The sequence below is a fragment of the Coregonus clupeaformis genome, chromosome 34 (assembly GCF_020615455.1).
Source record: "Coregonus clupeaformis isolate EN_2021a chromosome 34, ASM2061545v1, whole genome shotgun sequence".
Taxonomy (NCBI): Eukaryota; Metazoa; Chordata; class Actinopteri; order Salmoniformes; family Salmonidae; genus Coregonus; species Coregonus clupeaformis.
Window position 1 is genome coordinate 29,728,245 of NC_059225.1, and position 16,075 is coordinate 29,744,319.

Sequence of the window (16,075 nt, forward strand, 5' to 3'; positions counted from 1 at the left end):
GGCACTTTAGAGATAACGTTTTTCTACCTGTCTCAGCTAAGGTCGGGTGGAAAATACCCAGTAGGGTCTCTACTAACCAAATATGTGTAGTTTTGGAGGGGGACTGTGTGGTACATATCCAGCAACACAGCTTTAAATGACCTGGTGCTACCCCATGGTCCTAAAATCAATACACACTCAACAACAACAAAAAGGAAACACAAATGCCAAACTGTTTAATCAAAACGAAATCTAATTTATTTCCAAGTTAAATGTAATGAATATTAACCAGTATAATCACACTTTCTGAACAGCAATGGAGAACATTATTTACAAGTTATAGGCCTTTATGTGTTGCTTTTCTATCAAGGTTAGCAGTATAGCAGTATACTGTGAAGGCAAGGTGACTGGGAATATGGTCGGATACAAACAGTGTAGTTATTCCCTCCGTAAGGCAATCAAATAGGCAAAACGTCAGTACAGAGACAAAGTGGAGTCGCTATTCAACCGCTCAGACACGAGAGATATGTGGCAGGGTCTCCAGACAATCACTGATTACAAAGGGGAAACCAGCCACGTCGTGGACACCGACGTCTTGCGCCGGACAAGCTAAACACCTTCTTCGCCCGCTTTGAGGATACCACAATGCCACCGACACCGCCCGCTTCCAAGGACTTTGGCCTCTCGTTCTCCGTGGCCGACTTGAGTATGACATTTAAGCGTGTTAGGCTGCCATGACAGACCGCATCCCTAGCGGTGTACTCAGAGCATGCGCAGACCAGCTGGCTGGAGTGTTAACAGACATATTCAATCTCTCCCTATCCCAGTCTGCTGTCTCCACTTGTTTCAAGATGTCCACCATTGTACCTATACCCAAGAAAGAAAAGGTAACTGAACTAAATGACTATCACCCCGTAGCACTCACTTCTGTCATCATGAAGTGCTTTGAGAGGCTGGTTAAGGATCATATTACCTCTACCTTACCTGACACCCTAGACCCACTTTAATTTGCATACCGCCCCAATAGATCCACAGAGGATGCAATCGCCATTGCACTGCACACTGCCCTATTCCATCTGGACAAGAGGAATACCTATGTAAGAATGCTGTTCATTGACTATAGCTCAGCCTTCAACACCATAGTACCCTCCAAGCTCATCATTAAGCTTGGGGCCCTGGGTCTGAACCCCGCCCTGTGCAACTGGGTCCTGGACTTCCTGATGGGCCGCCCCCAGGTGGTGAAGATAGGAAACAACACCTCCACTATGCTGATCCTCAACACTGGGGCCCCACAAGGGTGCGTGCTCAGCCCCCTCCTGTACTCCCTGTTCACCCATGACTGCGTGGCCATGCACGCCTCCAACTCAATCATCAAGTTTGCAGACAACATAATAGTAGTAGGCCTGATTACCAACAATGACGAGACAGCCTACAGGGAGGTGGTGAGGGCCTTGGAGGAGTGGTGCCAGGAAAATAACCTCTCCCTCAACTTCAACATAACGAAGGAGCTGATCGTGGACTTCAGGAGACAGCAGAGGGAGCACGCCCCCATCCACATCGACGGAACCGCAGTGGACAAGGTGAAAAGCTTCAAGTTCCTCGGCGTACACATCACTGACAAACTGAAATGGTCCACCCACACAGACAGTGTGTGAAGAAGGCACAAGAGCGCGTCTTCAACCTTTACAGAGACTGAAAAACAGCTTCTATCTCAAGGCCATCAGACTGTTAAATAGCCATTGCTAGCCGGCTACCACCCGGTTACTCAACCCTGCACCTTAGAGGCTGCTTCCCTATATACGTACATAGACATGGAATCACTGGTCACCTTAATAGTGGAACACTAGTCACTTTAATAATGTTTACATATTGCTTTACTCATTTCATATGTATATACTGTATTATATTCTACTGTATTTTAGTCAATGCCACTCCGACGTTGCTCGTCCTAATATTTATATATTTCTTAATTCCGTTCTTTTACTTTTAGATTTGTGTGTATTGTTGTGAATTGTTAGATACTACTGCACTGTTGGAGCTAGGAACACAAGCATTTCTCCACACCCGCAATAACATCTGCTAAATATGTGTATGTGACTAATAAAATTGGATTTGATTTGATTTGAACCAAGTTTTCAAAACCAATAACAGAGACAAGATTGAAAGACAATACATAATACAGAGACTTGTTGATTATCAAAGTCAGCAAAGGCTTTTTCTGTAAAACATACTCTTGCATGCCATTGTGACAAAGCGTATTCACATTGCCCTCTAATAAGACTGCTTTAGTGAACAAGCATACATAAACACCACAACTACTACCGTCAGACTGTTTTCTAAAATGGGGGCACCGATGAGAAAATGTATAGTTTATTGTCACATCCACCACAAATCCATGCATTGCCAGATACTGTAATGCCAGGTATTTCTGAAGTGGAAGTAGTGTATCCTTTAATTCTCCTTCATACTGGTTGAGGGGATATCACAACCCACCCCTTTTACAGGTAGGCCTATCAAATGAGAGGAAACGCTACCCAGCAATTGGAAGGGAGGTTGGAAGGAGCACAAGTTAAAACAACTATTATTTTATAGAGTATAAAACTGGTGAAAAGTGTATTTCATCCTCACATTGTACTTGCTTAGGACTTTAAATAAGACAGGACATCTAATAAGACAAAGGCCAAGAAATACCGAGTTGGGTGTGGAAAATCGTATGAAAGCTATGCATAATTGGGGTGAAATAAACCTATAGCAACATGATTTTGATTTGACTAGGATACTACCTCAAAAATATTTAATTTGTCACGCCAAGCGATTTACCTGATGGATTTTTTTGGCACGTCAAGGCTGGCCTTGGGCTGATTTAAATACCTAAATGTACAACCATTACCATCACCATTAGGTTAATCTAGGTCGTTAACAGGTATACCATTCCATCATTGTTGACATCGTGTCTTTGTTTACAATTTATTTCACACTGGAAGCAAATAGGGTAAGCAAAAAAACGTGTTCAAGTGTTTTGTCTTTACAACTGAAATTCAACACAACAACAGTAAATTAATGTGTTGTTTTGGAATTAATAACACATGCATGACTAAATGCATATGTCTATAAAACAGTCACCCTCCAAAACGAACCATATTTGGTTAGTAGAGAGAGACACTACTGAGTATTCTCCATATCACTTTAGCTGAAACAGGTAGACAAGTTTTTTTTTCTACAACCCAACATGCCAGTGTCAACATCGTCTTTTTTCATTATTGGTCTTAATTTTTTTTTTTTAAACCATATTTGTTATACGTTTTCATAAATTACTTATTGCGTTTTCTTGTTGGCACAATACAAGTGTCATTAGAATATCATTTGAATGAGTTATCCACATTGTGGTCCTTTGTAGCTCAATTGGTAGAGCAGGGTAGTGGATTCGATTCCTGGGACCACCCATACGTAAAATGTATGCACGCATGACCGTAAATCGCTTTGGATAAAAGCGTCTGCTAAATGGCATATATATTATTGCAATGTTTTGAAATGCGGGATTTTATTTTGAAGGTTTACTTATTATCATACAAAACTGACGTCATTGTTTGTGCTGCTGGCAGAATACTAGTCACAAAAGTGTAGCCGGAGGCGCGATCTTCTGTCGACCGTAGACAGGTTTATGGACGTCAGTTGTACGACTAGTATGTAGTTGGGCAATTGACTTGCATTTGCAATATGAAGAATGGAAGAAGACGATGTTACTATCAGAGAGCAGAATTTCCATAGCCAAGTTCGAGAGTACATTGTAAGTTCATCTCTCTAACGTTAGCTAGCTAGCTTGCTAGCCAACGTTTGATATGTGGCGATGCTGCTTACATTTGATCAGTCAAAAGCAAAGCTAAGCTAATGTTATTTCGCTAGCAAGCAAGTTGCACATAGCTAGCTACCTATGATAACTAGCTAACTTTCCCCACGATATAAACTGCTGACTGCGTTAAAAGTGTAGCTATAATAGTAGTTTGCAGATTACCTACTTTTATTTTAACTCCACAACAAGGGATAGCCACGTTAAGGGCGAAATCTGCGATTTCTACATCAATTTTTGGACTTTTAAATTCTTGAAGAATAAAACGAATGAATGCCTTTAAATTCTTGAAGAATAAAATGTATGAATGCATCATGAGCGGAGTTCAATTGTCTTACCCCCATCAGAACCCAAAATATAAGCTTGTTTTACTAATTTGTTTTGCAAACAAAGTAATTGTAAACAAACACTAACGTTATAGCCTCAAAACATGGTTAAAAGTAAACTATATATTGGTCATGCCTTGCATCTATAACTGTCTATGAATTTGAGTGGTTCCATTTCTCCAGTCCAATCCATCTATTGACCAAATCAGTGGTGGGGCGTCTGCTTTGCTATTGTTTGAACGGCAAATTTATCCTTTAAGTCTCCAACTACGTTAGCTGGCCTCTATTGTTGTCAATATGTCATCTTTCTCTGTCCTTGCTTGTTCAGTATGCTGGTAGTGGCTACCCAATTAGCTATGGGCAATTCCATAGTAACGGAATTATGCTGAGACTTTTTCACTTCGAGATGTTACCAAACATAAAACAGTGATTTAAAAATTATTATAACTATGCACAAGTACTAATTTTAACAATTTCTGCTGAACATTTGACAAAAACAAAAACTGGAAGAAATGTGCAGATGCAAAGTTTGGTAACAGAAATTGTGTAAAATCTCCCTTAGTGTTTGTATGTGGCCACGATTTCCAGAAACTCTGTTAATTATCTGCTCTGAATTAAGATTCAAAGATGTCTGCAGAAAGAATGGGGTGTCAGCTATGACATGGCACCTTGACTTTTGGTTATTGAACTACAGTAAGTGAAGTGGATTTACATCCTGTAACAGAATTACGATAACGGAATTACATAATGGGTCCCTGATCTGTACCATACAAAAATGCATAATTATGAATATAATTCGCTTCATGGTGATGTATCCTGAAAGGTAGAAATATTCAACATCCTCCTTTGCATATTTGGTTATTATTCTACACACTGGCTATTATCCTAATTCCCCCAAACAAGACCACATTTGGTTGGTGTAATGTCATAATCTGAACTGATTATGTTTCACAAGTTTGGATATCACAGTACAGTACAACAGTGTTCAGTAAAGTAGATAAGTACAATACAGTACATTATACTCTACTCTACTCTAGTGTGCTCTACTGTACTGTACTGTCCAAATATATGAAACATAGACGCCTATGATCGGTTCAGATTTGGTCTGACCAGGGCGGACTGACCAAATGTCTACTACTTTTCGATGTCCGGTGTCAGTCGGTGCTCAGTGGGTAAGGATGCTTGTGACAGTAAATGGAATGAGGGTATGTAGTAGGTGTCAGCAAGAGCTGGGAGAGGTGACATTAAGTGGAGTGAGAAGAGAGTGAGAGAGGGGTGGCCAGACTGTTTTCAGTATTGCTTTGACCACCAGTTATGAGCTGAACATAACAGTATGCCAGTGGAAGGGAGGACAGTACTGTAGCAGGTGACCCAACTGTGGTTTGTGACTACTATGATTTCCCATTGTAGCCAATTAAATTGCAGTAATTCCTTGACTGGTATTTTGGTAATTCCGTTACCGATTTGGTAACAGAATTATGAGTTTTAATCACTTAAACTTGATATCAGTAAAAACACAAACTAATTGGTAGGTCTACCTTTACTTGTTACTTCTGTGAAATTTCATTATCCTCCCTCTCTCATGAAAGAGAGAAATTACAAAAGATCTTAAAGATATGTGGGTTTTTGGTAAGATAATTACTAGGCAAAAGGGGTTGTTTCTTTTTTTGTCAATAAAGTTTTTAATAATTGTTTTATTAATATGACATTACACCATTACATAATACTAATAACAACAAAAACATAACACACAGCAACACAGGAAAACAAGACAGCACCTAAAAAATAAATAATAATATAACAAAAGTAATAAAAAAAAATAAAAAAAAACTCCCATTACGCATACATTTGTACTAAATTATTCCCTAGCTTCTCATCCACACGTCCCTTATAGGGTGGTTTCTTAAACTTACAAAAGGCATATCATTTCTCCAAAACTAAATGTGTTGATATTAGTTGGCAGGGGTCTTTACTTCAACATTATTGTTTCAACTTATTTCTAATATCTTTTAAGACTTTTTATGGTAGGTGTTGTCGAAGACCCCTTTTCCATCAGTTTGACCAGAAATCAAAGCATTTGCTTATTCCACATTTTAAGGATGTGTATGCCTTTTTTAAAATTTTTGTTGACTCTTAACTTTCATTTGACACGGTCCTATGAACTTCACATGTTGGTGGTCATGGGTCCTTTTAAATGGAAATGCCCCTATCCTCATTGGCACTCCGATGCCCCCCCTTCTAGCACATAGGGCCTAAGTGATTCTAATATGAAGTGTGACCACCCTTTGTGACCCCCATTTTGTTGCTGTCACTAGAATTATAGCCTAAACATTACAGTGATTAATTTCTCATTGAGTGTATAACACATAGCTAGTGCTGTAGGTGCATATGTACCTTAACATGAGGATCATAGCTCTGGTCCAGGGCGTTAGTTTGCGTTCCTCCACTATGCATTTCTTAGTGGAGGAACTCGCAGTAACACCCTGGACCAGAGCTAGTAGGATGAATGCTTTAAAAATAAAAATAAAAGGTGTGGTCACTATACTGTCCCCAGTATCCTGTGTTGTGAGTTCAGATATCATAGAGGTGTAAAATGCTAGATGAGCTATTTGAGGCTCCAGCAGTGCCCTGCACTTACTCTAAACAAGTCTATGTTATGGGTTGTTGTCTCTGCTGCTATGACTAACAACATTGACCCTCAAGCAGAAAATAATGCGTATCGAAAACGCAATGACTGTTAGGCTTTATCAGTACGTCCACTGAGTCATGCATATGATGGCAGTAGACGCATGAATAATGCAAAACATCAACTTGGTAGAAGCCGGGCAACAATGCACTGCCTGTCACGAGCGAATGTGTGATGAAAGCCTACAGGAGCGGATGTAGGCAAGGATAGTGGGGTTTAAATTATGAGCCTACCGTTAAAAAGAAGAAAGTGAGGATTCTGAGGGATATAGATAAGAAATAGGCCTAGATAGACAGTGGTGCAATTTGACGGTAAGTAAAGTAGACTGTTGTTGTCAGTTGGGCGGCAGGTAGCTTAGTGGTTAAGAGCGTTGTGCCAGTAACCGAAAGGTCGCTGGTTCTAATCCCCGAGCTGACTAGGTGAAAAATCTGTCTGTGCCCTTGAGCAAGGCACTTAACCCTAATTGCTCCTGTAAGTCGCTCTGGATAAGAGCGTCTGCTAAATGACTAAAATGTAAAATGTTGATCACCATCAGCCAGCTCAGGGTTCTCCTGCTGTGTCCTGTCACTCCTGGGCACAGTCAGGTATCCACCCAACCTCACATCTGAAGTTTTGTCAGATTGGGTTGGAGGTGTTGCTGCTGATCAGAGCGCTCACCTTTTTACAGTTTTTCTGGTCTGTTGTCATGTGGTTGCCAATTGAGTTTTATTTTTGAAGGGTTTTGAGAGCCAATCTTTGTCTATCATACTTTAGCAAGATATAATGTGTATTGTCTGCCTGTTACTCCAGCTGAGTTACGTGTTGTGTAATGTGGAAACCGGAGATAGCGCTGACTGTGCTGCTGCTGCTGCGGATGGTTCTAACATTAGGCCTATTTGCTGTCTGTCCCACCGTGCGAAGGGGAATGTGGAATCTTTCTGTCAATGCTGGTGGTCTGAGGCCCAGGGTTTGGGAATGGCACTGTGGAAAAATTATTGAAGTTGTTGCTAGGCCGCCTAATTCCAGGTCATGTTGTATGTAAACTAATTAATGAATTAGCCTAGTTTGTGGTGCTAGTTGAAATTGGAATAGTATGATGACTATTATGGTTTAAACTAGTCTTAGGGCCTTTTTACATAAACAAAATATGTGACGTAAGGTCTACCTTTTTATGACATCAGTTGCAACTTTTCTGTTGACGCTATCTGGTCTGTCCGTAACCTGATCAAGGTTACATGCATGACTGGTATCCATCAGTCCATCCTTCCAACCATCCAGCCAGCCAGCCACCCCCAACTTCCATCAATCATAGCTGTCCTATGGAAATAACAGTACATGATATGTAGTGATGCATATCCCAGCAAACTTGCTGTCATAGACCTCTGTAGCTCAATTGGTAGAGCATTGCGCTTGAAATGCCAGGGTAGTGAGTTCGATCCCCGGGACCACCCATATGTAAAAATCTATGCGCACATGACTGTAAGTCGCTTTGGATAAAAGTGTCTGCTAAATGGCATATTATTATTATTATGTATCGCATGTCCATATATTAGTATAGTAATGTCATAGTACCATATCTGCGTCCGAAATGCCACCTTATTGCCTATGTAGTGTACTACTTTTAACCAGAGCCCTATGGGTCCTGGTGAAAAGTAGTGCACTAAGAAGGGAATAGGGAGCCATTTGGGACACACACCATGTCTATACGGGAGGCAGACCATGTCTATACGGGAGGCAGACCATGTCTATACGGGAGGCAGACCATGTCTATACGGGAGGCAGATACATATACAGTATATCAAATTGTGTTACGTGTTCACATCAATATAATGCCAGATATTGTAACATTGATCATGTACATTAATTGTTTAATTATTTTTGATTGTCTTTTCAGATTTGTTTCCTGCTGTTTGCAGTACTCTACATTGTGTCGTACTGCATCATCACCAGGTACAAGAGGAAAACCGGTATGTAGTCTTGTTCTGTTTTTATGGCGATTGTACTGAAACTACCAACACATGTTGTGGTACCAACTTCAAAAACTGTTTCTATGTAATACTTGCACACCTGAGATGCGCACACAGTCCCAGAGGTTTCACAGCAAATATTGCTGTGCTCTGTCTTTTGTTCACGGGATGTTTGCACACAGAGGGACCATCACATGTTTTTATTTTTTTATTTTTTATTTCACCTTTATTTAACCAGGTAAGCCAGTTGAGAACAAGTTCTCATTTACAACTGCGACCTGGCCAAGATAAAGCAAAGCAGTGCGATAAAAAACCACAACACAGAGTTACATATGGGGTAAACAAAACATAGTGAAAAATACAACTGAAAATATATATACAGTGTGTGCAAATGTAGCAAGTTATGGAGGTAAGGCAATAAATAGGCCATAGTGCAAAATAATTACAATTTAGTATTAACACTGGAATGATTGATGTGCAAGAGATGATGTGCAAATAGAGATACTGGGGTGCAAATGAGCAAAATAAATAACAATATGGGGATGAGGTAGTTGGGTGGGCTAATTTCAGATGGGCTGTGTACAGGTGCAGTGATCGGTAAGGTGCTCTGACAACTGATGCTTAAAGTTAGTGAGTAAAGGTGTTGGGGATGACCAGTGAGATACAGTGGGGAAAAAAAGTATTTAGTCAGCCACCAATTGTGCAAGTTCTCCCACTTAAAAAGATGAGAGAAGCCTGTAATTTTCAACATATGTACACGTCAACTATGACAGACAAATTGAGATTTTTTTTCTCCAGAAAATCACATTGTAGGATTTTTTATGAATTTATTTGCAAATTATGGTGGAAAATAAGTATTTGGTTACCTACAAACAAGCAAAATTTCTGACTCTCACAGACCTGTAACTTCTTCTTTAAGAGGCTCCTCTGTCCTCCAGTCGTTACCTGTATTAATGGCACCTGTTTGAACTTGTTATCAGTATAAAAGACACCTGTCCACAACCTCAAACAGTCACACTCCAAACTCCACTATGGCCAAGACCAAAGAGCTGTCAAAGGACACCAGAAACAAAATTGTAGACCTGCACCAGGCTGGGAAGACTGAATCTGCAATAGGTAAGCAGCTTGGTTTGAAGAAATCAACTGTGGGAGCAATTATTAGGAAATGGAAGACATACAAGACCACTGATAATCTCCCTCGATCTGGGGCTCCACGCAAGATCTCACCCGTGGGGTCAAAATGATCACAAGAACGGTGAGCAAAAATCCCAGAACCACACGGGGGGACCTAGTGAATGACCTGCAGAGAGCTGGGACCAAAGTAACAAAGCCTACCATCAGTAACACACTACGCCGCCAGGGACTCAAATCCTGCAGTGCCAGACGTGTCCCCCTGCTTAAGCCAGTACATGTCCAGGCCCGTCTAAAGTTTGCTAGAGTGCATTTGGATGATCCAGAAGAGGATTGGGAGAATGTCATATGGTCAGATGAAACCAAAATAGAACTTTTTGGTAAAAACTCAACTCGTCGTGTTTGGAGGACAAAGAATGCTGAGTTGCATCCAAAGAACACCATACCTACTGTGAAGCATGGGGGTGGAAACATCATGCTTTGGGGCTGTTTTTCTGCAAAGGGACCAGGACGACTGATCCGTGTAAAGGAAAGAATGAATGGGGCCATGTATGCTGAGATTTTGAGTGAAAACCTCCTTCCATCAGCAAGGGCATTGAAGATGAAACGTGGCTGGGTCTTTCAGCATGACAATGATCCCAAACACACCGCCCGGGCAACGAAGGAGTGGCTTCGTAAGAAGCATTTCAAGGTCCTGGAGTGGCCTAGCCAGTCTCCAGATCTCAACCCCATAGAAAATCTTTGGAGGGAGTTGAAAGTCCGTGTTGCCCAGCGACAGCCCCAAAACATCACTGCTCTAGAGGAGATCTGCATGGAGGAATGGGCCAAAATACCAGCAACAGTGTGTGAAAACCTTGTGAAGACTTACAGAAAACGTTTGACCTGTGTCATTGCCAACAAAGGGTATATAACAAAGTATTGAGAAACTTTTGTTATTGACCAAATACTTATTTTCCACCATAATTTGCAAATAAATTCATAAAAAATCCTACAATGTGATTTTCTGGATTATTTGTTTCTCATTTTGTCTGTCATAGTTGACGTGTACCTATGATGAAAATTACAGGCCTCTCTCATCTTTTTAAGTGGGAGAACTTGCACAATTGGTGGCTGACTAAATACTTTCCCCCCCCACTGTATACCTGCTGGAGTGCATACTACGGGTGGGTGTTGCTATCGTGACCAATGAGCTAAGATAAGGCAGGGATTTGCCTAGCAGTGATTTATAGATCACCTGTAGCCAGTGGGTTTGGCGACAAATATGTAGTGAGGACCAGCCAACAAGAGCGTGCAGGTCACAGTGGTAGGTAGTATATGGGGCTTTGGTGACAAAACGGATGGCACTGTGATAGACTACATCCAATTTGCTGAGTAGAGTGTTGGAGGCTATTTTGTAAATGACATCGCCGAAGTCAAGGATCGGTAGGATAGTCAGTTTAACGAGGGCATGTTTGGCAGCATGAGTGAAGGAGGCTTTGTTGCGAAATAGGAAGCCGATTCTAGATTTAACTTAATGTGGGTCTGGAAGGATAGTTTACAGTCTAACCAGACACCTAGGTATTTGTAGTTGTCCACATACTCTAGGTCAGACCCGCCGAGAGTAGTGATTCTAGTCGGGTGGGCGGGTGCCAGCAGTGTTCGATTGAATAGTATGCATTTAGTTTTACTAGTGTTTAAGAGCAGTTGGAGGCTACGGAAGGAGTGTTGTATGGCATTGAAGGTCGTTTGGAGGTTTGTTAACACAGTGTCCAATGAAGGGCCAGATGTATACAAAATGGTGTCGTCTGCGTAGAGGTGGATCTGAGAGTCCATTGTGTCAAGACTGTATATGGGCCAGAGCATGTGAGCGGAGTTGAGTGGTTGGAAATCCCGCTCATGGCGCTCCATGTCCTTTCCAACCGCTCTGCTAAAAACCTCTCAGAGCTCACTGGAAAAAAAAAACTGCCACTCCAAATTCGCTCCATTCATTAAAATCACAATTTAACCACACCCATCTATTTTTGTGACTACATGGACCTACCACTTGGTTTTGAATGATTGAAACCAAACCATATGGATCTTAATGAAAAGGATTTGAATAAACATGAAAAGGTGAATGTAAGAAGCGCACATCATTTCAAATAGGCTACATGTCGTATTAAACAGCATATAAAAACACAAAATAAGTCAGGAGCCAGACAGCGAGCCTAAAAAAGAACCAAAATGGCTATATTAGAAAAATTATTTAAAGGCTATAGCCTACAAAGAAATACATTATGAAGCATTTGTGATTACCACACAACAGGCTGGTAGGGACATAAAGAGTTCAGCATTTAAACACCATTTTGTTGTATTAAATCATTATAGTCTATAAATTGAGCATATAGGCGGTTATTTACTTAGAATGAAATACTAATTAAACGAAAAATGACTTATTAGTGCCTTTTTAATTCATTTTTAGAATTAATTTTTAGAAGAGGCTCATGTGATGGTGCCTGGAGAGCAGGCCAGCAGCGGAGAACATCCTCTCCACCCCTGCAGAGCCACTGGGGATGCTGAACACCCCTTTGGCCACTCTTGCCAGGCTGGGCAGAGATGCAGAGTTGTTTTTTTTATTTAGGCAAAATAACCCAATCAAAACGGAAAGCTCCTTGAACGTGGGAATATGCCAGGCCTATTGGGTCAAAATCAATTCTGGTCTATTGTATAGATAATAGAACAAAAATGAACGAAACGTTTAAGAGATCTGATTTTTAGTTTATAAATACTTTGCTACAATGACACACCTCATTCCTTTCTTTTAGCATTTGCACATAGTAAGTACACCATCATGCTTTCGGGATGTGTGTCTTTTCAGATTCCACAATGATTCTTTAGTTGTGGACACTACATCACCACACTCCCTCTCTTGCTCTTGGTCCTCATCTTTGTAAGTCACCTTGATTTAGCACCTGTGTGTTTTATCAGTTTCTTTATGGAAATATTTAGCGAACTCCATGACCGTATCTAAAGCAAGGCGCTATAGATAGCAGCACACAAGTAGACTACAAATGCATGCTGGGCCGGGCATGCCCTGAGCTCCTGAAGTGAGCGAAATTGGAGCAGGGGATAAGGCTGAAGCTTCAGCCTTTGAAAATCTCTCTCCACGCTCCAGTCAAATATTAGCCCATATCAGAGAATGTGAGCAGAGCCTCAATTCAACATAATTTTTTCCCCTAATCAATCTACACACAATACCCCATAATGACATGGTCACTCTGACTGAGCTCCAGTGTTCGTCTGTGGAGATGGGAGAGCATTCCAGAAGGACAACCATCTCTGCAGCACTCCACCAATCAGGCCTTTATGGTAGAGTGGCCAGACGGAAGCCACTCCTCAGTAAAAGGCACCTGACAGCCACAGTTTGCCAAAAGGCACGTAAGGGACTCAGACCATGAGAAACAAGATTCTCTGGTCTGATGAAACCAAGATTGAACTCTTTGGCTTGGATGCCAAGTGTCACGTCTGGCGGAAACCTGGTACCGTCCCTACGGTGAAGCATGGTGGTGGCAGCATCATGCTGTGGGAATGTTTTTCAGCGGCAGGGACTGGGAGAATAGTCAGGATCGAGGGAAAGATTAACAGAGCAAAGTACAGAGAGATCCTTGATGAAAACCTGCTCCAGAGCACTCAGGACCTCAGACTGGGGTGAAGGTTCACCTTCCAACAGGACAACGACCCTAAGCACACAGCCAAGATGGCGCAGGAGTGGCTTCGGGACAAGTCTCTGAATGTCCTTGAGTGGCCCAGCCAGAGCCCAGACTTGAAACCGATCAAACATCTCTGGAGAGACCTGAAAATAGCTGTGCAGCGACCCTCCCCATCCGACCTTGACAGAGCGTGAGAGGATCTGCAGAGAAGAATGGGAGAAACTCCCCAAATACAGGTGTGCCAAATTTGTAGCGTCATACCCAAGAAGACTCGAGGCTGTAATCGCTGCCAAAGGTGCTTCAAAAATGTCTAAACTTGTTTTTGCTTTGTCATTATGGGGTATTGTGTGTAGATTGATGAGGGAAAAAAACAATTTAATCCATTTTAGAATAAGGCTGTAACGTAACAAAAAGTGAAGGGGTCTGAATACTTTCCGAATGCACTGTATATGCCTACATTTGGCAGGCCAGGTAGCCTATGGGCCTACTTCTATGCGTGCGCGTCCTTACTCAACATTTTACAGGAGCGCTCCGAACAAAAGACAATGACTAAATTGACAGAACTCGTAAATGGAATTAAATAAACCAAAACTTGTTTCTCACAAGTGTAGCATAGGTTGTGCACTCTGCAAACAATGTGTCCACTCCGACAATGAGAACAGGAAGACTGGAATAATAATAATATTGAATGCATTAAAGGAAATGACCGTAACCAAAGTAACAAACATTGTAGATTAGAAAGTATAGGAATTAACGTAAATGTACATCTGGTGATATACACTACCGGTCAAAAGTTTTAGAACACCTACTCATTCAAGGGTTTATCTTTATTTTTACTATTTTCTACATTGTAGAGTAATAGTGAAGACATCAAAACTATGAAATAACACATATGGAATCATGTAGTAACCATAAAAGTGTTAAATCAAAATATATTTTAGATGTTAGATTCTTCAAAGTAGCCACCCTTTGCCTTGATGACAGCTTTGCACACTCTTGGCATTCTTTCAACCAGCTTCACCTGGAATGCTTTTCCAACAGTCTTGAAGGAGTTCCCACAAATGCTGAGCACTTGTTGGCTGCTTTTCCTTCACCCTGCGGTCCAACTCATCCCAAACCATCTCAATTGGGTTGAGGTCGGGGGATTGTGGAGGCCAGGTCATCTGATGCAGCACTCCATCACTCTCCTTGGCCAAATAGCCCTTACACAGCCTGGAGGTGTGTTGGGTCATTGTCCTGTTGAAAAACAAATGATAGTCCCACTAAGCCCAAACCAGATGGGATGGCGTATCGCTGCAGAATGCTATGGTAGCCATGCTGGTTAAGTGGTGCCTTGAATTCTAAATAAATCACAGACAGTGTCACCAGCAAAGCACCATAACGCCACCTCCTCCATGCTTTACGGTGGGAACTACACATGCGGAGATCATCCATTCACCCACACCGCGTCTCACAAAGGACAGATGTCCACCGGTCTAATGTCCATTCCTCGTATTTCTTGGCTCAAGCAGGTCTCTTCTTCTAATTGGTGTCCTTTTTAGTAGTGTTTTCTTTGCAGCAATTCTACCAATTCGACCATGAAGAGTGTGCAAAGCTGTCATCAAGGCAAAAGGTGGCTATTTGAAGAATATCAAATATAAAATATATTATGATTTGTTTAACACTTTTTTGGTTACTACATGATTCCATATGTGTTATTTCATAGTTTTGATGTCTTCACTATTATTCTACAATGTAAAAAAGATAGAAAAACCCTTGAATGAGTAGGTGTGTCCAAACTTTTGACTGGTAGTGTATATGTGTACATTTTTATATATATATTTGTTACTGCTCGACTAACACAATCTCGGTCGACCAACAGCCTAGCGACCAAACAGTCGACCAGTCGACTAATTGGGGTCAGCCCTACTTGTAACACAACAAAATGTGGAAAAAGTCAAGGGGTGTGAATACTTTTTGAAGGCAACTGTACCTGGTGAAAATGTATACATTTAAATAAACTTCAGATGCATTTGCTGTCCAGTACTGGAAATGCAATCATTCATTTGATATTCATTCTGAGGGAAAGGATTCTCTCAAGATCAAAAGTATATGGCTTTCCATATAATGTTCCATACGATGAAAATAATATGACCCCACACCCACATGAAGTGTGTTGATAGTATAGACAGATGGTCCATGACCATGGATAGAAATGGGCCTATAGCCAGCCTAACTGCAAGTTTGACTATGTGTAGAATCAAAGTAGAAGAATCACTAGATGTAGTCTCCCGAGTGGCGCAGTGGTCTAAGGCACTGCATCGCAGTGCAAGCTGTGCCACTAGAGATCCTGGTTCGAATCCAGGCTCTGTCGTAGCCGGCCGTGACCGGGAGCGCCAGGGTTGTGGGTTCGATTCCCACGGGGGGCCAGTATTAAAAAATAATGTATGCACTCACTAACTGTAAGTCGCTCTGGATAAGAGCGTCTGCTAAATGACGTAAATGTAAATGTA

At 41.4% G+C, this 16,075-nt stretch overlaps 1 protein-coding gene across 1 annotated transcript in view; it reads left to right on the forward strand.

Annotated features, from left to right (window-relative positions):
• Positions 1-3,598: 3,598 nt before the first annotated feature.
• The window catches only part of LOC121549995 (limb region 1 protein homolog), a 64,238-nt gene continuing 51,761 nt past the window's right edge, over positions 3,599-16,075 (forward strand). Inside the window, exons 1-2 of the mRNA XM_041862038.1 lie at positions 3,599-3,766; positions 8,712-8,784. Of these exons, the coding sequence (XP_041717972.1) occupies positions 3,704-3,766; positions 8,712-8,784 (136 nt within the window). The 5' untranslated portion in view covers positions 3,599-3,703. The remainder of the gene's footprint in view (positions 3,767-8,711; positions 8,785-16,075) is intronic.